This window comes from Xyrauchen texanus, chromosome 25, assembly GCF_025860055.1.
Source record: "Xyrauchen texanus isolate HMW12.3.18 chromosome 25, RBS_HiC_50CHRs, whole genome shotgun sequence".
NCBI classification, from domain to species: domain Eukaryota; kingdom Metazoa; phylum Chordata; class Actinopteri; order Cypriniformes; family Catostomidae; genus Xyrauchen; species Xyrauchen texanus.
Genome location: NC_068300.1, coordinates 15732092 through 15756243, shown reverse-complemented (window position 1 = coordinate 15756243; position 24152 = coordinate 15732092). Strand labels below are relative to the sequence as shown.

The following is a 24152-nucleotide window of genomic DNA, read 5'->3' as shown; positions in this document are numbered from 1 at the left end:
GTAAACAATAAAACTGTAACGAAGATATATACAAATTATTATATGCAATTTCAAGACATTAATTGATGGAATAGACTGAATTTGAACATTTTTAAAAAGCAAAATGTGACAAATTTGATGAAAAACTAATGACTTGAAGAGGTTATACATGAGAGTAATCCCTCAGATGAATATATCTAATCAAAATCTAAAAGTCCTCAAGAATTGTTCATAATAGTGAGCTACAGTTTAAAGTTACTGACTTTAAGTGGTCCTTCTTGCCTTCTTGTCTACCTATACCATCTTTGAAAATGTCTTAAAGTGACTGCACTCAACAAAGTCTTATAGTTTATTCAAAAATATGATTCTCAAGTGTGTGCGTCTTGTTCCCTGAACCCTTTACAATTTGTCTAAGAACCCCAAGAAGGCTCAGGCTTCTGTTTGTGAATATAAAGCAAAGACCTGTGTCTCAAGTAGAAGCTGACCAGAAATCAAAGATATACACTACAAATGGCAATTTTGTGTCCCCAGTGCTTCTTAAAGGCAAAGTCACCCTGCCTGACCATTCTATAACACCCATATTTTTAATTTGCTTTGGATGTCTAATATCATAAAAGATGATATTGGAGAATTTGGACTTTAAGGATGAACTGAGAAATCTTTAAAGAATTGGAAAAGGTAAGAGAGAGAGAAAAAAAACTGCTCTCTGAGAAGGGTGTAATCCCAGCCTGAAGCAAGGTCCAAATAAAGAGTTTACAGCTACCTGATAAAGCCGTAAAACAGCAGTGTGACTTTTTGTGCTCTTTTGTTTGGGGGTACGGAGATAATTCTGGAAATTGGGGTAGGTGCCAAATGTGGCACACACTGATGGGAGAGATTATACAAGAGTAAATTAGTTTTACAGTACAGAGCAGATTCTGGTATCTGGAATCATTTAACTCGCTCAATTAACATTAGCATAGAGCACCTGTGTGCAGATGACAACGAGGCACCTTCCCACACACATAGAGGAAACAGATTTATCTGTGTTGCAACTAGTGTCAGTAAATGAAAACATGTAATGGCCCAAATATAATTAAACAAATCTCAACCATACACAACAAAATGTAAGCATAAAAATGGCAAATCAGCCATATTAGAGGCAAAGCTAAATGTAAAGTTATTACTAGTGCTGTCAGACAATAAATTATTTTAACCACAATTAATCACATAATATTTTTTTATTAATCGCAGATTTTAAGTGCTGAAATTTGATATATATATATATATATATTTTATATAAAAAGGGGGCATCCTTACCAGATGCCCAAACCACCTCAACTGACTCCTTTCAACGCAAAGGAGCAGCAGCTCTACTCCGAGCTCCTCACGGATGACTGAGCTCCTCACCCTATCTCTAAGGGAGAAGCCCGCCACCCTTCTGAGGAAGCCCATTTCGGCCGCTTGTACTCGCGACCTAGTTCTTTCGGTCATGACCCAACCTTCATGACCATAGGTGAGGGTAGGAACAAAAATTGACCGGTAGATCGAGAGCTTTGCCTTTCGGCTCAGCTCTCTTTTCGTGACAACGGTGCGATAGAGCGAGTGCAATACCGCCCCCGCTGCCCCGATTCTCCGGCCAACCTCCCGCTCCATTGTCCCCTCACTCGTGAACAAGACCCCGACGTACTTGAACTCCTTCACTTGGGGCAAAACCTCATTCCCTACCTGGAGTACGCACTCCATCGGTTTCCTGCAGAGAACCATCAAGCAGGACTTCAATGACCACTAATATGAGATTCCTCATAGGACAGTTACTTTGGTGAGTTACTATCCGTTTTGATAATAATGAAAAGAAACTTTATGATTATAAAACAGTGTGAGAGACCATAATTAAAAAAGCAAAAAAGCTCAAATTAGCCATCTGCCATATTCACTAAGAGTTTAAAGCAGACGTTTATCAGTGTAATATTCTATTAGGGGACTTGAAGACAGGTACAAAACTGACTATATTCTGAGTATAAGCATCCAGGAGAGTGAAAAACATGCACCGATTAGATGACTGGTTGTTAATTAAAAACCCCTCATACTAATAAAATCCTTTCTAACTCCTCCCAGTGCACAACTTGAGAGACATCTTTAGATGTTTGGGCTATGCTCCTTATTCACCAAATAAAATGAATGGCTCTGAAATGAGGGCTCATTGCTCTGCAGTTACAAGCAGACGGAGAACAGAGCAGAATGCTAATTCACTACAGTTCAGATGCTGCCTGCTTTAATAAAGAGCAGTCTATCAGTGTCAACACACACTCTTATCTGACATTACTGTGGCCCAGGGACTGGGAATGAGCTCCAGAGTCATAAAAAAATAAAAATAAAATTGAGTGCCAGAGAATAAACGGCAAAAATCATTAAGCAAAGAAGTGAAGGGGCTGTTATGACTGAGGACAGAGAGCACAACCAAGAACTGTCTTAGTAAGCTTTACACACATACAGAGCATCAGAGGATGAAGTCTGGTATAAAAAACCCAACTGCAGCCATAACGGCTCTGCTCCACACTTTGGGGATCAAAGTAAATGTGGATGGTACATCCAACCGTTTTCTTGCCTAAACAGCGGTGACAATGTGGACATTAACATAATTCTGTTAGACCCTAAAGTGCAAGGCAGGCTAAAACAGTAGACTGTTTTACTGTAAGATTTGCAGTTCTGAGCTGAGCTGAGGGGGAAGCCAATTATTTGACAAGCCCAGATCAGGAGAAAGCAACTCACCAGTCGGGTGTATGAGGGTAAAAATTGCAGAAGAGAAAGATTTGGAACAGAAGAGCCTAATAGATAGCCTATCTCATGTATGTTATGTTTACATTTTTAGAAACTGTCATCTTTTTGCACTACTGAGTACTGGTCTGCGCTGCACTGTCTATTGTCCTGTTCATTGTCAGAAATTTGTTGTACTGTCCCGTACTTTTTGCACATGTTTGCACGTGCACTTTATATAGGTATATATAGGTTTTTTATATAGGTATTTTATTTCGTTGTGTTGTCTCATGTGGTCCTGTGTTGGTCCTTTGTTGTTTTTATGTAGCACCATGGTCCTGGAGGAACGTTGTCTCGTTTTGCTGTGTACTGTACTAAATGTATATGGTTGAAACGACAATAAAAACCTGACTTGACTTGACTTGACTTGACTAAAGGGTTTCCTCAAACAGAGAGAAAATGGGAGAGAAATGAGGAAGAAGTGTGGGAGAAGAAAAAAGGTTGTTCAGCTTTTGTTTGCCACTCACTCAAAAAGGAAGTCTCTCATTAGAAGGGCAGGTATGATGAAACAATATCACACCAGCAGAGCTTGACACAGTTGAGCCTATAGACACATGGGCACACGGCATGCTTTTTTTGAACTCAGAACTTCTAACTGTTGGATTCTAGGAGTTTGGGGGTTTGAAGTGGATGGGCCCCAATCCAGCACTTACTAACTGTTAACACAGAATTTCCCAAAAGACATGTTGGTTCTTTTTGCGTTTTAAGATGCCTGTGGTGATCTCTTCAAATACGGCAGCACCGTTTTTCATTTCAGGGATGCTGAAGACAGTTAGTAACCTTCTGCACCAATCTGTCCACTTAGTATTGTCGACCCCAAACCTGACACTTAAAATCAATATCATCCACATCGCAAAACTCTCTGCACTCTGTTTGTCTCTTTCTGTGTGCTTGTGCAGTGAGTGAGACTTGATTTTAATTGCTGATTCCCTCTGTGAGGTCCAGTGGACAGATTATTCAACCTCCAATCTAACAGGTAAGGTTATCAATGACATTTAATATATCATTAACGCATTACAACAGTTCAGACAATTTAAAAGGCCTTACAATTATGTGGTCCCTTTCCAGATTTCAAGTCTAGCTGTGTAAAAATTGTGAATATATTATTAACTTACAATTAACTTACAGTTACAATATGCATCCCCACTAGTAACTTGCTGTAGGCAACTGGCAGTCTGGCAGTGTCATTCACCACACAATAAAAAATAAGAGACTGTAGCATTTCTCCCTGTAGTCCACCCGTAAAATCACTAAACATTAGAAGAGACAATATTTGCAAAACCACTCTCAGCTGTGGTATTGATCCATTCTATAGTGATCTATTAAGGCTCTTGTGACCAAAAAGCAAAAGAATTGAGTTTAAATAATAATCAGATTGCTGTTATGGTGAAATCTTCCAAAAAAAAAAGTAGACAGAAAATATATTGCAGTAGGACAATCATAAAAATGTAATGAGATGACTGGGCTTCCTTTTCTGGAATGATCTGGTAAAACCCTATATTTTTTCCATCATTGAATTTCTGGCTGCTCATATTGAAGAGCTGTAGCCAATGGGCTATTTGTTAGAAGTTCGCTGTTGCTGAAACTCTGATCCTGCTATCACAGCTCAACTGATGAACTCAATTTAAACTAAGGCCTGGTGGGGCCACAGACTTCTCAGGCAAGCTTGTGCTATCCAGAGATTGGGCTGTCATCTAAATTCAACTCCCTCAGTAAAAAAAAGTATGGTGCCGTTATCAGAAGCATCAGAATAGCTTCTGTTGTTCAAGAACAGAACCCTCTGTCTAATTACTGTACATCTTTTCACGTGTATCTTTTGATTTTTGGGTACTAAAGAAGACCATTTTGTTATTCCCAACCAAAAATGAAAATTTGCTCTGGCTTTTGAGCTCCAAAGGACAAAAAAGCACCATAAAAATATGAAAGTAGCCCATGTGACTCTGTATTCATTTTTGTGTAAAGAACAAACTAAAATTTTACATTGTTATTCAATGAAAATCTTGTCATCCTCTCTGGTAACTGATCCCAATATACCAAGTTTAAATATGCACAAGAGAGAGAGCTACTATGAAGGGCAAGTTTTTCTTAAAGGGGCATTCACTAAAAATTAATTGCTTCCAGTAAATGCGTCGGTTATTTGTCTGTGCTGCTTTAGCGCCCAATTCACTAAAGGAATTATGCAGATCAGGCAATGGCACAAACGCACAACAAAATTGCTGCTGAATGGAACTTGCACATGCAATTCCTATCTTGGGGGCTGATTCAGACGCCTATAGAGGAGGATGCAGCAGACGGTCATTATCTGACACACTTAGGCAGGTCTGAACAGCAGGTACCTGAATCATCTCATTAACATCCCAAAAGTGCATGTGACTACAGGATATATAGCAGGTTATTAATGGAATGACAGTAATTTTATTTAAATACTCAAAATGCAGCACAATTTCAGCACTGATTGCGCCTGCTTAAACTACATTATGGCTGGTTAATGAATAAGACGCAGGTTTTTTCGCTGAAATACCCCACGCTAAAATGTTCAGTGAAAGGGTTTTAAATGTGTGGTGCGTGCCTCCCCAGCGGGGCGCTAGAACATCTCAGGGTAGGAGCAGAGAGAGGTTTATTAAATAATGAATATGTATATACACACATATATATATATATACTGTATATATATATATACATACAGTGCATCCGGAAAGTATTCACAGTGCTTCACTTTTTTCACATTTTGTCATGTTACAGCCTTATTCCAAAATGGATTAAATTCATAATTTCCCTCAAAATTCTACAATCAATACTCCATAATGACAACGTGAAAGAAGTTTGTTTGAAATCTTTGCAAATTTATTAAAAATAAAAAACCAATAAAATCACATGTACATAAGTATTCACAGCCTTTGCTCAATACTTTGTTGAAGCATTTTGGCACCAATTACAGCCTCAAGTATTTTTGTGAATGATGCTACAAGCTTGGCGCACCTATTTTTGGGCAGTTTCTCCCATTGTTCTTTGCAGGACCTCTCAAGCTCCATCAGGTTGGATGGGGAATGTCGGTGCACAGCCATTTTCAGGTCTCTCCTGAGATGTTCAATCGGGTTCAAGTCTGGGCTCTGGCTGGGCCACTCAGGGACATTCACAGAGTTGTCCCGTAGCCACTCCTTTGTTATATTGGCTGTGTGCTTAGGGTCGTTTTCCTGTTGGAAGATGAACCTTCGCCCCAGTCTGAGGTCCAGAGCGCTCTGGAGCAGGTTTTCATCAAGGTTGTCTCTGTACATTAATGCATTCATCTTTCCCTCGATCCTGACTAGTCTCCCAGTTCCTGCTGCTGAAAAACATCCCCACAGCATGATGCTGCCACCACAATGCTTCACTGTAGGGATGGTATTGGCCATGTGATGAGCAGTGCCTGGTTTCCTCCAGACATGATGCTTGCAATTCAAGCCAAAGAGTTCAGTCTTTGTTTAATCAGACCAGCGGGCGGCCAGCTGTAGGAAGAGTCCTGGTGGTTCCAAACTTCTTCCATTTACGAATGATGGAGGCCACTGTGCTCATTGGGACCTTCAATGCTGCCGAAATTTTTCAGTACCCTTCCCCAGATCTGTGCCTCGCTACAATCCTTTCTCGGAGGTCTACAGACAATTCCTTGGACTTCATGGCTTGGTTTGTGCTCTGACATGCACTGTTAAATGTGGGACCTTCTATAGACAGGTGTGTGCCTTTCCAAATCATGTCCAATCAACTGAATTGACCACAGGTAGACTCCAATCAAGTTGTAGAAACTTCTCAAGGATGATCAGTGAAACAGGATGCAACTGAGCTCAATTTTGAGTGTCATGGCAAAGGCTGTGAATACTTATGTACATGTGATTTTTTTTCTTTTTTTTTTTAAATAAATTTGCAAAGATTTCAAACAAACTTCTTTCACGTTGTCATTATGAGGTATTGCATGTAGAATTTTGAGGAAAATAATGAATTTTATCCATTTTAGAATAAGACATAACAAAATGTGGAAAAAGTGAAGCGCTGTGAATACTTTCCAGATGCACTGTATGTATTGAGTTTAACTATTATACTATATACTATTATACTATATACTATAATATAGTATATAGTATATAATATACTATATTTAAAACATTATATAAACAGTTTTGAACATAATAGGCAAAAATATTTCTCAAGAATCTTTGTGATATTTGTCAAGCCAGCCAATTAAGCAGACGTGAACTTATTAGTTTGTAATTGCAATGGAGCGGTTTCTGAGACCACCAAACTTGAATCCTTCCATTTCAGGGCACCCAAAAGACGATGATGCGATGAGCAGTATTTAAGTTTAAGATTAACATGGACAGGATCAGATGATCCACCACAACCTTTATGTGGTGTTTTTTAGGATATTTTAGCTAATGACAGCATGTGACCTGCTAAACTCCACAGACATTTTCACATCAAGCATGCTGAGGTTGTGCGAAACCTCCTGAGTTTTTCCAAAGAAAACTTCAAGCCTTTCAAGGTCAGAAAAAAGTAATGTAAAGGGCAATGAAGCTTCATATCACGTTGTGTTGCGTATTGCCAAGGCGGACAAAGCACATAACCTCGGAGAGACACTGATTTTGCCGGCAGCCAAAGATATGTGTTCCTTGATGGGAAAGGCAGCAGCTTCTAAGCTTGATTCTATTCCACTCTCTGACAACGCAGTGGGTCGGGACATCCCTGACGTGGCACAGGATGTGAAGGAGCAAGTGTTAGACAGCATCAGGCACAACCCATTTTTGCACTCCAGATCGACAAATTCACTGATGTGGCCAGCTGTGAGGTATGTGAAAAACATGGACATTCAAGAAGAGTTTCTAGTAGTCCTTTATACACACACTCCTCCACTCTGTTACAGATTGTGTGACTTGTTTGACTGAGATGAAAAGTTATTGTATTTCAAATTATGTTCTTTTTTTTTTTTGCTAGGAAATACCATTGTTTTTGTTTTTTCTCCACCATGGTAAAAATTATATAATATAAAAAGTTGTATATTCAATGTCATTATTCAGTTAATCACTTTTTTGCACTTTTCTTGTTAAACACTAAATTATAAAAATGATTAAATATTGTCAAACAATTGTCTGACAATCTGTTCAGATGTGTTGAGGGGGGTATTGTGTACGTTGTGTCACAAGGGAGGCCTGCTGTCTTTGACTTTGAAAACCCCTGGTTTAGTGAATTACCCCTTTATTTTTTGCCATGTTCCTTACACTATATGGTTTTGTTGCATGAAAACAGCTGGTCAGAAATCCTGGAAATTATCTATTTTTGTGTTTGACGGAAGAAAAAAGGTAATTCATATTTTTGTATAAGCTATTCCTTTAAAGGTGGGGTATGTGATTTGCAAAACGGCCGGCAGATTTTGAAAATACACAACTCATAAGGTCCTACCTTCTCTCCTCCAACGCTGGCCCTGACTCCACCCATCATGCACGAGCGAAAACTCAGATGCGCGAGAGCGAGCCAGGCTAGCATAGGTTGGAGTTTCTGCATGACGTCACCATTTACCTGCTAAGACCGTCAACATGGCACAACATTCAGCGGTATGTTGCACCAGATATTATTAACATTCAACAGTCACATAAATCATTAGTATTGTTAGAAAATTGATGTTTTTGAAATGTAAATATATATTGTATAAATATAAAATATATAAAAATATATTGGACGTCCTGGTTGTCACAGAAGTTTATGGCTAAATATAGGGCTGACCGATATAACGTTATCAGATGAGATTGTTATGCACATCTCGTCAGTAAAGCACATAACATAAAGTGCATTCATTGATTAGTAAATCGCCATCAGCTGCTTTCAGATGGAGCGGCGTATACTACACAGAGCCGTAGTTCACTAACAAGCTGGGCCGTGATAATGAAGGGTAAATTGCCCAGCTTGTCAGTGATGAACTACAGCTCTGTGTAGTAAATGCCGCTCCATCTGAAAGCAGCTGATGACGAACGGACACGCACGCCAGGGTGGTGGGGGAGGGGGCATGGTACGACCGTTTGATTGACACATTTTCTGTCCAATGATTCTAGATGGTCTTGAAAATGATCGGCTGGAGTTTTTCGAGTCCTGCCCGTTCCACAGATGATTAAATTGCTTAATTTTCATTTCAGTGCTTCTAATTTACAGCCAGTAAGTGGGTTAGGAATAGGATTTCAAGTTATTTTGAAAAAATGGTCAAAAAAGAAAATCACATACCCCACCTTTAAGTACTTGTGGCTTATGAGGAAGTCACGTAACATGTATAATAGTGATTATTCTAATGCAACTTAAAGGCCAAAAAAAACAAATATTGAGGGCTCTGGTGGGCACCATGCAATATTTAGATGTGGCTACTAAGACATCATCGATTAGGAAGAGACAAGCATTCAAGGCTTAAAGGAATGGTTCAACCAAAAAATTATAAATCTCCCATCATTTACTTACTATTATGTCAAACTCGTATGGCATTCTCTCTTCCACATAAGACAAACTAAGATATTTTAATGGAGAAATGCTGTCTGTTTTTCCATACAACGCAAGTGAATGGTGACCACATTTTCAAGCTCCAAAAAGGACAAAAGCATCATAAAAGAGATTCACAAGACTCCAATGGTGTAATCCATGTCCTCTGGTGCGATCTAATCGATTTGGAGTGAGAAAAGACCAAAATATAACTCCTTTATAAATCTTGACACCATCAGTCTCTGTGTCGATCCTGATTTCCAGTTCGATTACACTTTCTAGCGCTGATGTCAAATGTAATCAAGCTTGAAAGTATAATAGTGCCTAGACACTGCAATATACAGTGAAAATGGAGTTTCATTTTGGTCTGTTCTCACCCAGAAACTGACTGGATCTCTTCAGAAGACATAGATAAAACTGCTGGAGTCTTATGGATTATCTTTATGCTGATTTAATGTCCTTTTTGGAGATTAAAAATATGGTCAACATTCACTTGCATATGCTCAAACGTCATATGTCCCTTAAATATATTTGTTTGTTTTCTGTGGTAGGAAGAATTTCATTAGAGTTTGAGACAATGTAAGGGTGAGTAAATGATGGGAGAATTATCATTTTTGGATGAAATACTGTATTCCTTTTATGTAAAAGCCACAGCCATACGTTCACACATGCATGAGGCCCACAAGCAAATAATAGACAGCTGTTAGAAAAGCCATGCAGAATTACCACATATGTACAATGAATTAATGTGGATGAAAACAGTCTCACAGCCCTACTCATTTCCTCCATTTATGTATCACTGATATTCCACTCTCTGGTTTTATGCTCAGCGGGTTTACAAATAATCGAAAATCAAAGAGGAAGATAAAATCACAAACATTGACAATTTCCTTAAACGGATGTCAAAGTATAGTGACAAATGATTACCTGACACAGCCCCAAAGCCAATATTAAAAAACGTGCCAAACCTTGCTATTATCATGAAGGGAATTAAATCAAAATTGATTCAATAACAATAGCAGAATAATAGCAGAAATCTTTCTCAAACAACTTAATGCTAACTAATAGTATGCTTTCAATTGTTGGCAATCAGCTACACTGAAGCTAGATAGTTGTGAGAAAAATAAAGATAACGATTATTGACATGATAGTGACTGAAATTCTCAGAGGCATAATAAATATAATCACATCTTAATCCTTTCAGACCTGTTGTCCATTACAATCAATGTGCAACATGTTGCATTGTTTTACTTCCTGTTGATGACAGACTGAATATCTAACAGCCAATCAAATATCAATATAGCCCTGTGTTTTCATTTGAGAAATACCTGTATAGAGCACACTGGTGGCAGATACTTTACCCAGAGTGCAAGACTAATAGACCTTTTAAAAATTTTGTGTTTTCGATTTAACAGACACCTGATCATATTTGATGTATTTATTCAACTGATTTATATAACACAAAGTCCAATTTCAAGTGAAGCATTACAACCTTGGCCGCTAAGTGTACATTTTTTTGACAGAGATCTACTATGGGTTGTGGGAAACACCACTCATTGTATATATTTTTTCGGTCTCTGGCCAGTTGTTTTGGTCTGAAAGGAATAATCCACAATCCTGTCCACAGAGTGCTCTGACACATGCATTTGCTTCAAAGTAAAAAAAACTTTTTTGAATGGATGTCTTAATCAGAGCTATCTCTTTCAATCTAGATTACATAATTTTATTGTCCATGCTTTGCTCTTTGAAAAACTAAAATGCATTGCTTGATTAATTGGAAAAAAAGAAAAAGACCATAGTGTCTAAATTATGAGAGAGAAACAAACAACATAATTTTACCAACTCTCTTCCATCTGTGTATGTATTTTTGTTAGAAATGGAATGGAAACCAGGAACATAAAACCAGGAACATTATCTGAGTAAGGCACATGGACACATATAACAAGCATAATGTACAATAAGGAACAAATTTATTACCGCATGGATGTCTGCCTGCACTGCCTTTGAAAGTTGCCAGTGATGCCCAATAAGAAATACAGAGGCGCTTGCTCTATTTTGCCTGAATCCTCATACTAGACATTATGCAGCAGTGTTCAGATGTGTGCCCATAGTGATGTTTTTCAAGCTAGCTCTAGCCATGGTGACAAATCACCAGCAGGCAACCTTGTTGAAACACTGATGTGGTTTAGTGGTTGATGTCAGAGGCTTGGGTACATCTGATGAGCTCTCAGCATAGATCAGTGACCAGCACAATGCTGCCAAGGGCTCCCTGGCCTGAGAGAACGAGGGAGGAATGTGACAGGGCGGAGGGCGGAGGGCGGGCCCGGGTCGTGATTCTACACACCCAGTCCCTTATCAGGCTAATCAAGCCTCCAAGAGGGATAAAGGCAGACTGTGGACGGTAGTGCAAGAGAGAGAGAGCGTTTACAGGCAGCTGTCCATCCTATGTGTGTGTTTGTGTCTTTTGGTTTTAGTTCTTTATTAAAAATATTATTTATATTGTCCAGCAGGTTCTCGCCTCCTTCAAAAAGTTTTTACAAAGGGGGATGATAAATACTTCTAAACAAACCAAAACAAATGATTTTTTCTTCATATCAGATTTTTAATGCTTACAACTATGGGTGGGCATTCATCAATAATTTGGTATTCGAATATTTAAGCTAATAAAAAACTGAATACTCGAATATTTTATTATTTAAATTAAGGTAATTAATGAGAAACAGACATTGTAAAATATTTTTTTTTAGAGTTCAAGGTTGCGTCACCATTAAAAAAACAACAACTTTTAATTATATCCAAAACAAGCTTACATTATGTCCTGTATTTTTTTGTTGAAAACATTTAAACAAGCAATGTGTAAAAACAATAAAGTGTAGAATGAAAGCATTTAAGCTCATGCTAAGTGAAGAAAAAGAAAGTGCTAATAAAGTAACTGACGTAGTTAAAGTACAGGTATGAATATAAACACTCAACATATAATAGATATCATGTTTATATTGTATCTCAAGTTTTTGTTGAGAAAAACAGGCATATTCACGTGCTCGGTAAACTATACTCATTTATACACACCAGTTTAAATGATGGAATGTCCCTTACCTCAGATAGCATAGTCTTTTGCCGATGCCATGTTTGTTGTTTACAGAAGCATCGCTGAGATTACGTTGCTACGGGGATGCTGCTTTCAAACGAGCTACACATATACGAGAGTAAAGTGTACGCAGCTTATCCAGTACATTTAAATAAGAAACCAGATTTCTTGCAGTAAGCCACATCGCAATAACCCGCTTTCTGGTGTCCATCTGAACATACTGACAGAACCGTTTGCTCAACAAATGTGATCAAATTGTGTCCACACTCAACAGCATCACCCAGTGCATTCTGTTATAACTGTGAGTTTTAGTTTGTGTGTTCAGGATTTAACATGCATCTCACTGTATATATGGCTAGCAAAGCAAAACTTTGCGAAATTCAAATAATTATCGCAGAAAGAATACTCGAGAATTCAACTACACGTGCACATCCCTAATTAAAACTGATTTGCCAATGATCTGCTGATGGTTTTAATTTGGTAAATTATTGGCTGATAAATATTGGCGGCCGATACATTGGTGGAACCCTAAATATTACCAAAAGTATCTCAGTTGATGACTGCAACCTTACAGTCTTATATACATATTAGGGATGGGCATTTTGGTCATTTTGTCTACTCAAGTACTTGAGAGTAGGGCTGAAACGATTAGTCGACGTTATCGACAACGTCGGCAATAAAAAAAAATTTGTTGCGCTTGCCAAATAGTCGTTTTATCTAATTTAACATAACACGAGATCAGATAAGAAACCTTAATGATGATGCATGAGAACAGCACTGCAGCTCGCACCTGACTTAAGAGAGAAAGAATTACACAGCTCACAGTCCAGATGCACTATAAACTTTCCAAATTATGAGGGAATTATAATGCAAAAATACCAAATAAGTAAATGCAGAAGCACTCTCGTTGAAGAATAAGCAGAGCCGGAGCTTTTTAAAGGAAACACCCAGGTGTTACATCTTAAATGCAGTTATATTTAATGCGTTATAGCTTTATTCAAGTTCAAATAAAATGGAAGCAGATCATGTAAATAACTACTTTTCTATGAGTTGCGTGAAATTCCCAATCTAAGAGGGAGAGATTGAAACTTCACCCGGCTGATGCATACTCTGTTGCAGAGACACTCATCCCTCGAGCATGCACGCTTGCAGCAGCTAGATTATAACACGCTATGGCTCGCGACTTATTGAAACATAATATATGTCACGGTGCATTTATTATCATGAAGAAAATTGGCAATATGCTGCTTTATTAATACGAGAGAGTTTGTTAGTTTTTGTGAGTTAAAGATGGATTGAATTGAACAGAAATTTGAGTGAGGAAGTCTTCACCCCATTATACACTGCAACAAAATACATTTTTGATTTGTTTTTGTTTTGGCTTGTTTTCCAATATAAATATATAAAACTCCTTTAAAACAATGTAACTGATGTAACAAAAACAGCTATACTGCAGAAGAAATTTTTGAATATACAGTAATATTAAAATACAAATATTTTTAAATATCTAAAAAAATTTAAAAATATACATTCACCTGAGAAACAGCATATAAGTGCTGCTTTTATAGAATAGATCTTGAATATAAGTATATTATGTCTTTGCTGTACTCGCAAAAGTATAACCAAGTGACAATTTTTAAGATAACTTCTCTTAAAGAAATTCTAAATATATTATATGTTCCAGTAGTGGCAGTCACTACTGGAACATATAATATCATTACTGAACATTTCATTACTGAATTAAACTTCATAAAAAGTATTTATTTCCCTTTAATTCAGTGAATGTCATTTACAGGTATTTTGAAAAGGTGATTTTGTCCTCTTTATTGTTAGCAAGTATGTTTAATATAACCTTTTCAGTCGGGGCACAAGCTGAATAATTGGTTAAGAGCTAATGATTAACCATTGAAATAATAGCTGAATAATTGCTCTATCAAAATAATCGTTTGTTGCTCAAGAGGCAATGACATGTACTGTACATAACTGTATATATAACACCATGCCTGACAAACATCTTTGGCAGCTGCATTGCATCTTGTTGTTCCAGTGTATCGTCAATTCATTATTATTGTTATAATCTGCTAATCTGTTACAAAATTTACAAAAGATTGCATTATCTAAATATAATCACATCAACATCATATTTTGTCATTATGTGAAGATTTGCTGCCCAACTCACTGAAAGAATGTGCACAACGCGCGTCTGTCTGTTCTTCCTTCAGGTTACCGTAGTAATCTTAGCAAACGCACACCAGTTTTTTTAGTAACCGTCTGAGCCATCTATTTTCAAATTGTGGTTGGCATAACAGAAGATGCTATAACCATTGCATTTTTAATATGCATGTTAAGTTGAAGTTCAGTTTTAAAGATGCTGCATTCTGTTCTATAGCTAAAGTCAGAAGTTTACATACACCTTAGCCAAATACATGTAAACTCAGTTTTTCCAAATTCCTTACATTTAATAATAGAAACAATTCCCTGTCTTATGTAAGTTTATTTTAATAACGTGAAATACTGAGAAAGATTTATTTTAGCTTTTATTTCTATCATCCCATTCCCAGTGTGTCATGAGTTTACACACACTTTGTTATTATTTTGTAGCATTGCCTTTAAATTGCTTAACTTGAGTCAAACATTTTGGGTAGCCTTCCACAAGTTTTTCACAATAAGTTATGAAAGAACTGGTGTAACTGAGTCAGGTTTGTTGGCCTCCTTGCTCACACGCGCTTTTTCAGTTTGAGGTCTGATTGAGGTCAAGGCTTTGTGAAGGACACTCCAATACCTTGAATTTGTGGGCCTTAAGCCATTTTGCCACAACTTTGGAGGTACACTTGGGGTCATTGTCCATTTGCGACAAAGCTTTAACTTCCTGGCTGATGTCTTGAGATGTTGCTTCAATATATCCAGATAATTTTCCTTCCTCATGATGGCATCTATTTTGTTAAGTGCACCAGTCCCTCCTGCAGCAAACCACCCCCACAGCATGATGCTGCCACCCCCATACTTCACGGTTGGGATGGTGTTCTACGGCTTGCAAGCCTCACCATTTTTCCTCCAAACATAACGATGGTCATTATGGCCAAACAGTTACATTTTTTATTCATTAGACCAGAGCACATTTCAGAGCACATCTTTGTCCCCATGTGCAATTACAAACTGTTGTTTGGCTTTTTTATGGCAGTTTTGGAGCAGTGGATTCTTCATTGCTGAGAAGCCTTTCAGATTATGTCGATATAAGACTCATTTTACTGTGGATATAGATATTTGTCCACCTGTTTCCTCCAGCATCTTTACAAGGTCCTTTGCTGTTGTTCTGGGATTGATTTGCACTTTTCGCACCAAACTACACAATGGGTCTCCTTAGAGTCCGAATTTCAACCTTTCAACTGGGGAAAGTGCAACGGAATGACAATTTATGTTTTCTAACTTGGAAATGTTCAACTCCCATTTCGTCGAGATGCAGGTGTGTGTTATGTAATGCAAGCATATCGGCGCCCAGGGCAGGGAGGTTTACATTCAGTGACAAACATTCACTATTAAATAATATCAATTACCGAGTCAAAGTTCATACATTTAATTAATAAAACGTGTTAAGCAAACATTTTGCAGAAACAGATGTTCAAAACACAGTTAATTACCCTCTCTTTTGGTGATCGTAATGATAGTATTGCAGCATCATATCAATTTGGTTGCTATGAGAGATCTCTGACAATCAATTTACCCCTCAAAATCATAATGTAATCAATCTCAAAATTTTAAATAAGCTCCCTCTTTGACACGTTTGTGTTTAGGAAATTGTCACTGAATCTCTAATTAAGTGAGAAGTCATATCATGCTTGATCACCATCGATCATCGTTTTCATGATCGATCATTGCTGCCACGTCCACCATCCCTAATACATATGTCTCAATAGGGTTGTAAGTTTTGGCTCTATGCTGACTAGATCATTATGAGCATCTCTTACAGAAGTTGCCAGCATTCAAATACAGTAGGAGGCTGGCCTGAATCCACAATTTCAGTAGCCCAAAACAGCAACTTAATACAGCTAAAAAAGTGTTGGCATCAAACTGAAGAGAAAAACGTGCCTTCTTATGTATTTTTAGCCTCAGTCAGGCTTACCCATCCATGAAAATCCTATCTCAGGGAGAGAGTAGGTGAGGACCTGCGAGCACACATACATATACATACACACACAGCAGAGAGTAAAGGACACGCTGCCAGATCCCCACTAAAGCCCTTTATCCTAATCATAACTTCTCTCACATTACTCACATGAGTGGTTTACCTTCCGCCAGGCCATGCTGAATTTTTACTGTCCTAGTGATACGAAAACCTCCAGGCACCAAACATTAACTTGGTTGCCACAGACAGCACACGCAGTGGTTAAATCATGCAGTATGAGAGTGCAAGGGATAGACTTGATATTTAGCACAGGCAGATACACAAGCAGGCATGCAAGCCACACAAATACTGTATATACACACCATTTCAAATTATATAAACATGACTACAAACAGACGTTTCTGCATTTACTTGAATTGTAAATGTTCATTAAAATCTTTGAGCTTTGAAGCAGCAAGAACTTACTCAATGAAAACAACATAACAAGGAGGCAGCATAACAAGGAGATGAGGATGATTTAACTCCTCTTACAAATTTACACAAAAAAAATTAACAGGCTTAATTACACAGATCAACTAAGTCTTCAGATGTGCCAGGAGAGGAGATATAATGCCTATTAAACATGAGAACAGTGCTACTTCTGGGGTAATCAGCGTTCCATACAACACATTAGGCCATATTAACAAGCACATGATCTAAACACAACATTATGTGTGTTATGCTTTGCATCTTGTTGTTCCAGTGTATCGTATATTCATTATTATAGACTGTTATAAAATAATCTGTTACAAAATGTACAAAAGATTGCATAATCAAAATATAATGCATCATGTTTTGTCATTATGTGAAGATTCGCTGCCCAACTCATTGAAAGAATGTGCACAATGCACGACTGTCTGTTCTTCCTTCAGGTTACCGTAGTAATCTTAGTAAGCGCACACCAGTTTTTTTATAACTGTCTGAACAGTCTATTTTCATATTGTGGTTGGCTTAACAGAAGATGCCATAACCATCACGTTTTTAATATGCATGTTAAGTTGAAGTTCAGTTTTAAAGATGCTGCATTCTGTTCTATAGCTGAAGTCAGAAGTTTACATACACCTTAGCCAAATACATGTACACTCAGTTTTTCCAAATTCCTGACATTTAATCATAGAAAACATTCCCTGTCTTATGTCAGTTAGGATCACTACTTTATTTTAATAATGTGAAATGTCAGAATAATAGTAGAGAGAATGATTTATTTCAGCTTTTATTTCTTTCAACCCATTCCCAGTGGGTCAGAAGTTTACACATTAGGCCATATTAACATGCGCATGATCTAAACGCAACAAATAGTGTGTTATGCTTTAAGTCCAGCATAAAATATGCATGTTGTATGCGCTAAAGGGGAAAAGTGTCTAATCTAGCCTAGACAAATGATTTCAACAAATAGTAGTGGTTAGTCTGCATCGAATACCCACGATACAATCACAACGATTTTGCTGACAATATAAAAATTCAACAATGTCGAGACTATAGCGATGCTTATAATGAGCCTTTTATTTGGTAATTCAGTTCCATAGAGTGCATCAGTAGACTAATTTCACGATCCTTCAGGGCTGTATAATTAATCAAAATAACGTCAAAATTGAGATGCGATCATATGTGATCATTTAAACATGGGCTGTGTGTGCTTCAGAATGAATCAGCGACATGCTGATCTGTGTGCACACGTGGGGGCGGAGGAGACTCGTGTTTTTAGCACAATTTACCTGCATTGTGAAGTACTCAAGGTTCAAGCATTCTTGCAAATGCAAGGAAAACTACAAATGCAGCACAGTAAAGGAGAGTTTGACAGCAGTTAACAAGATGCGAAACTCATAACATTGCACTTCACATTTCATAATAAAAGCTCCTGGAGAAGTTGAAATAAACATGACTGCACTTGCAGTGTCAAAATAAAAACCCATTTAATGTGAAGTAAATAAAACAGAAATATATAAATTTATCTTTTAACAAATCTTATCCTGAAAATAATAATAATTCAGTATTATATTATAATAAAAAACTTGATGTGGTTCCACGGTAATAATTTAGTATGATGCAATATTCATCCGGTTTCCAAAAAATAAGTGAAGTAGTTTTTGCACACCTTGTTCATTCACAAAGTAAAAATATATGAAGGTAAATAAGATTTGTATTAAGCTTCCATGTATGATTGTATGTTAAATATAAGTATAAACGTGCAAATCAGTGAAAATGATTACATTTTACTCTCCCTTGTCCCTTGGGAAACATGTCTTAATCATTTTTAAATACATTTTTATTTAATACCTTTGAAATATGAATTCTACATGGCTACAATGGCTGTTTAGATGAAACGATGTTTCCTCTAATTGAAAAAAAAAATGCTATTTCAAAGCAAAAACATATTTATTGAGATATATATATTGAATATCATCAATTAGCTAAAAAATATGGAGATGTAATTTCTGAAGCCATATCGCCCAGCCCTATTTGCAACACAACGGCTGTGCTTTTGTGTCTGGTGGATGGATGTTTTTATAAGGTCGACGTGTACTTTAACCTGGTATTTGGAGTGCAGGATGTGCTAAGTCTTACCCACCCACTGTCACTTTCAGTTACTGACAACATTTCTGATATTGACAACATAGCCCTGTCAAACCCCTGACTCTTCAATCATCACAGAAAGCTCCAACAGGAAATCCCAAGGGAGGAGAGAACGACAAATGAAATCAAGAGGTAAATAAATGAATCGATGGATGAATAATAGATTAGGCAGCAAGTGGACCCTTCGAGAAATGCCACGAATGCAATATTAATAAGCAGCTCTTACTGTTCGTCTCTGTGTCATCACTGACACTCTTAGGAGGAGCATGGGCCGAATAACACACTGCTGATCTGTACATTCGATCCGGATTACGGATTTTCTTCAGTCCTTTAGGAAGCAAAAAGAGAGTGGAGTAAAAAAAGAATTCTGGGAAAAGTACACATTTCTGGACGTACAATGGCTCAGCACTTTTTCAGTCTTTATTTCCCCCATGCACATAACAGGAAATTACAAGAATGTTTACCAGGGTCAGCAGTGTCAGGTCTGCCGAACCCCGACTCCCTCCCATCAGCAAGCCCATGCAACCCAAATGTACCCATCTCCATGCTGAGGAACACTTCTCCCAAACAATCTGCACTGTTCAGCCTCAGAGTTCAAAGTGCCTATTTGCTTCTCCACCTTTTTTTATCAAGCGTTCAGGGGTGCATTTAAAGGGATTACTTTGGCCTAAGGTGCTGCCTTGTAGGGAGAAAATGCAGTTTCATTTGCAAGCAGTGGTACGGATGAGGAATGTAAACGCAAACCCTGTTCCCTTGTAACTAGAGACAGCATGCACATTTTCATTTTCTATAACAGAGTTTTATGGATCTGTCCTGCTGTTGATGGCTAGATGGGTTACACTGCCAAGGGACAACAAGCAAGAATTTTACTGGATGTAAGAGCGCAACAGTCTGGTTCCGGAAGTAAAAATCCCATTTATTTCTTCCACAGACAAATTGATTTTAATTGATTTTAAATGCATATTTATAAACCGATAAAGACTGACCCACCATGAGCTCCAAGGTTGTTCATCAATGGTATATGCTTCCATATCTGTACATTGGTATATGTTTAAAAATCATCATTAATAGCAGAACTCCTGTTGAACAACTACATTACCCATGGTCCAGCAGAGCGATCTTCACCAATCAGAGAACCGCAGACAACAAAGCCAACGAAATAAGCCCGGTCATGACTGCCCACTCCCATGATGCTCTGAATTATGCAAATGAGTCTATCTTCCTGCACTAACTATTTATAGATTTACGTATATCGTAATATTTCACAATAAATGTAAACTATACTGTTTCTAAACTTATAATCAACAAAATAAATAGTTTTATATATTTTCATATAATGCGTCAGGGGTTTGAAGTCTGTGCCCTCTTGAAAAACGGTAAGTACACAATACTTATACTTATAATATAGAAATGAATGGGGAAAATACCTATGTAACTCAGATGGCTGAAAAAGTGGACAGACACTGTTGCACTCTATAGAATTCCGAATAATTTGGACCACTCCATGTATCCTAGTAACTGACATAATTGTAAAAGTCGAAATATGGGCCTGATCCATGCTAATTTGTGGTCAACTGATATGGATTTTTCAATGGCCGATGCCGATACCGATATCTAGATGGCATGATGGCCAATAACCAATATAAATGTTGATTAACATAATACAATTTAACAACAGCAAATCATACAAAATATTTTTTAAATGTACATGAAACAAAATACATTTTATTCAATATTTACTCTAATTTGCATAAACTAGAAAAGAAAAAAAACTAGAAAACAGAAAGTGTTGACTATCCATTGACAAATCTATTGGTAGATTTTGGAACAGACAAGGGAAAAGGTAATCCTTCTTTTAATTGCTCAATTGAAAACAGTTATCAACTGATTCAGCAAAATGGTCAAATCTTGCCCGATTAATCGGCCTCGCAGATTACAAATTTTTTCACAAATGCCTTTTGTCAGTCTGTGTTTCTTGTATATTTTCTCATTGCTCCTCAGTATTACTGATAAAGCTTTAGGTGCTGAAATAAAGAGTTAAGAAGCGGCCGCTAATGGGAAGCAATGGGGGCAGCAATCACATTTATTGTGATCCCTGGGCTGTTTGGTGAGGCTCAATTTTGTCTACATTTTAGTAAGCTACACGAATCAATGAAGTTAATGTGCATTTCTGTGTAAAGAAGGTAGGGAAGGATAAAGACAACCTGAAAGAATCCATCACTGGTCCCCAGGAAAAGAGGCATCCCCATCTATCCCTGACACACCAGCTAACAGTCAGTTGTTGAGACATACAGCACCCTCAAACTTTAGCAAACAATAGGCCCTTTCCCACTGCAGGTACTAAAGTCCCTTTTAGGTACTTTCCCCGGTACTAGTACTTTTTGTTGTTTTCGCACATGAGGAACTATAATTCCTCGAAGCCGTTTTAAGGAAACGTTTTAGCTCCATCTTTGGGGTAGGTAATTTTGGGGCGTAACCTTAAGACACAGGCTGTGTCAAAAAACTGGAGAATGCTGCCTTTGAGGCTGTAAAATGAGGTAGGATGAAATAACATAGACCAGTTGTCTTAATAGTTCCATTCATCCAAAATGCTGTCGGTTAAACCATTAACTGATTAGGCAGCTGCCAATGTTTTCTGATGCAGCCAAAGTTAATGTAAAACAGCCCTAATAAAAGTGGAGCTTCAATCCTAACATCCTCTGTCTGTGTTGTTGATTTTGTTTTTGCTGTTTAAATCATGTGTACAAAAAGTGTCACAAGACAAAAAGTTGATGCAGGGTTACTCCTATGAGTGTGATTGCAAAAGAGGAAAAGTTTCCTCGGGTGTCCCATTCCTCGTAAGAGATCTCATCTAGAAAGTTACTAAGTGAAAAGTACCACGACTCTAGGTGGGAAAGGGCCTACTGTCTCTCTGCCATTCTCTAGAGGAACCAAAATTGCTGTCTATAGAAATAGCATTTACACAAACAGTTCCCCAGTTCTTACCCCCACCCCCAAATTCCATAGGTACAGTCCCTCATCCAGGGAATCAAAAAAGTGAGCTGGGTCATATCAAGACACAGAAGAACTCTATGGGGTGCGTAAGACATTAACCATGTTTTTATAGTAGCCCCCAGCTAAGAACAGCCTGTCCTTATGTGCAAAAAAACCCAGCCAAATAATAAGGCCCTGGGGAACAGTGCTCTATGCAAACAATTTAAACGCTTCAAGGACAAAAGGTTGCAATAAAGGCAAATATCTGCATTAAATAGATTGCATGCAGCAAAAATAATGGCAAATTCTTATAGCATGCATGCTGAAAGTCTGTAGGCCTAGAAATTAAATATATAGTCCTGCAAGATATACCAGACTCTGAATTTATATGCAGGTATACAGTGCGGAACAGTCTATTAATATGGAGGTGTGGAACACTGGCTCCTCCCCCATACATTGACCTGACAAGCATGACAAAAATAACTGAGTCTGTTCTGCATTGGGAGTCACAAGTCAGGGTTTCTAAAAAGCCCTTGGCTACTGAGATGCATTGACGGGAAGCAGGCCAGTGTGAAACACGTTACAAGGCTTTTTCATCTGAAATATACACAGACATGCAGATATTGGCAAACACATGCACAAACAAATACAAGCACATGCACACAAAGAGAGAGCTAGTTTAGATAGTTAGCCTCAGTGTTGTTTTGAAAACATATGGTTGGTATACATATATTTATGGTAATGCTTGTAGTCTTAGCTGACACTGTGTTAGTAATATAACAGTGAACATTTAAGAAGCTCAATACCACCCCCACGTGGACCTCCACATGTTCAAAACCATGGATTTGTCAGGAGTCAGGATATTAATTTCACTAATATCAGTCTAATATATTCCATAGTTTATTATGCTTAATTTAGCATACAGCAGAGAGGCTTTGTAATCAAACTTCTGTATCACCTTCCACAATGTATTTTCATCAAAAGTGGAAAATTCATCACCATAATATGGATTATCAACTAATTTTCCCATCATCAAAGGATCTTCAAAGGTTCATTTGTTAACTATAAAAAACCATGGTGCAATAATTTTATCAGCTTTTGCCAAATGGATACATTGATACTTTATTAGATAAACGATATCATGATTTTCCTCTATAAAAGTTTATTTTAACTCAATGTCTCCACCTTGTGGTTGATGAAACATTACTTGTTTTGATCCGTTAATAAAGGTGAATTACAATTAAAACATTCCCTCTTAACTAATAATGACTTCCCCAAAAGCCTCGTTCATAACAATAAGTCATGTGTCATATGTCAGTTTGACACAGCTGTCAAAGCTGTAAATCTTGTCTAATATTTTTTTACTAATATTAATAATACTAACACCAATACTACTGCTGCTACTACTACAACTAATAATAATAATAATAATAATAATAATAATAATAATAAAACAACTACCTAACAGTTCAGACCAATTTAACAGCGACATACTGTGGATGTCATTGTGTTTATTATTGGCATGGCATTATAACCATTATATAAGATGGTTATATTGTTTCTGAGTGAAAGCAACTCTCTTTCTGTCTCATTCATGTCTAGAGACATCTCTAAAAAGTATTTTCACAACAGTATCTGAGGGAAATAGCTAATATCTGACACCAATAACTTTTTTCATTTCCTAATAAAGGTGTAAAAATGACTGTTACCTCCCTGTCGTTCATTTACAAATATACAAATTACATTTCACTGGTTTTAAAGGTTATGTTCTGAAATTATCTGACTACAAGGTTATACAAGTGTACAGTTCAGTGATTTAAACAGCTGTTTTGCGTGCATGTGCACCTGAGGTATAGGGGGCAAACTAGTATGGTAGAATATGTCCTTCAAGCTAATTTCAAAGTGAAATTGCTTTGACCGCAGATCCCAAAAGCCCTTAAAAGAAGGTCAGTTGGAGTCTGTGGACGCGTGAAACTGACTTAAGAAGTGTTCAGATAGACAAGCTTATCAGCATTATTTTGGCGACTCTAGGCTGCAAGGTAGTTTTTGGTCAAACTACGGTATACAGAACTCTATACCTACCAACTCAGAAAC

At 37.5% G+C, this 24152-nt stretch overlaps 1 protein-coding gene across 2 annotated transcripts in view; it reads right to left on the bottom strand.

The window, feature by feature from the left end:
• The window catches only part of LOC127619231 (calmodulin-binding transcription activator 1-like), a 548116-nt gene that overhangs the window by 523519 nt on the left and 445 nt on the right, over positions 1-24152 (bottom strand). For both annotated transcript variants that reach the window (XM_052092050.1, XM_052092052.1), the window contains exon 2: positions 19312-19413. In XM_052092050.1, coding sequence (XP_051948010.1) covers positions 19312-19413 — 102 coding nt within the window. The remainder of the gene's footprint in view (positions 1-19311; positions 19414-24152) is intronic.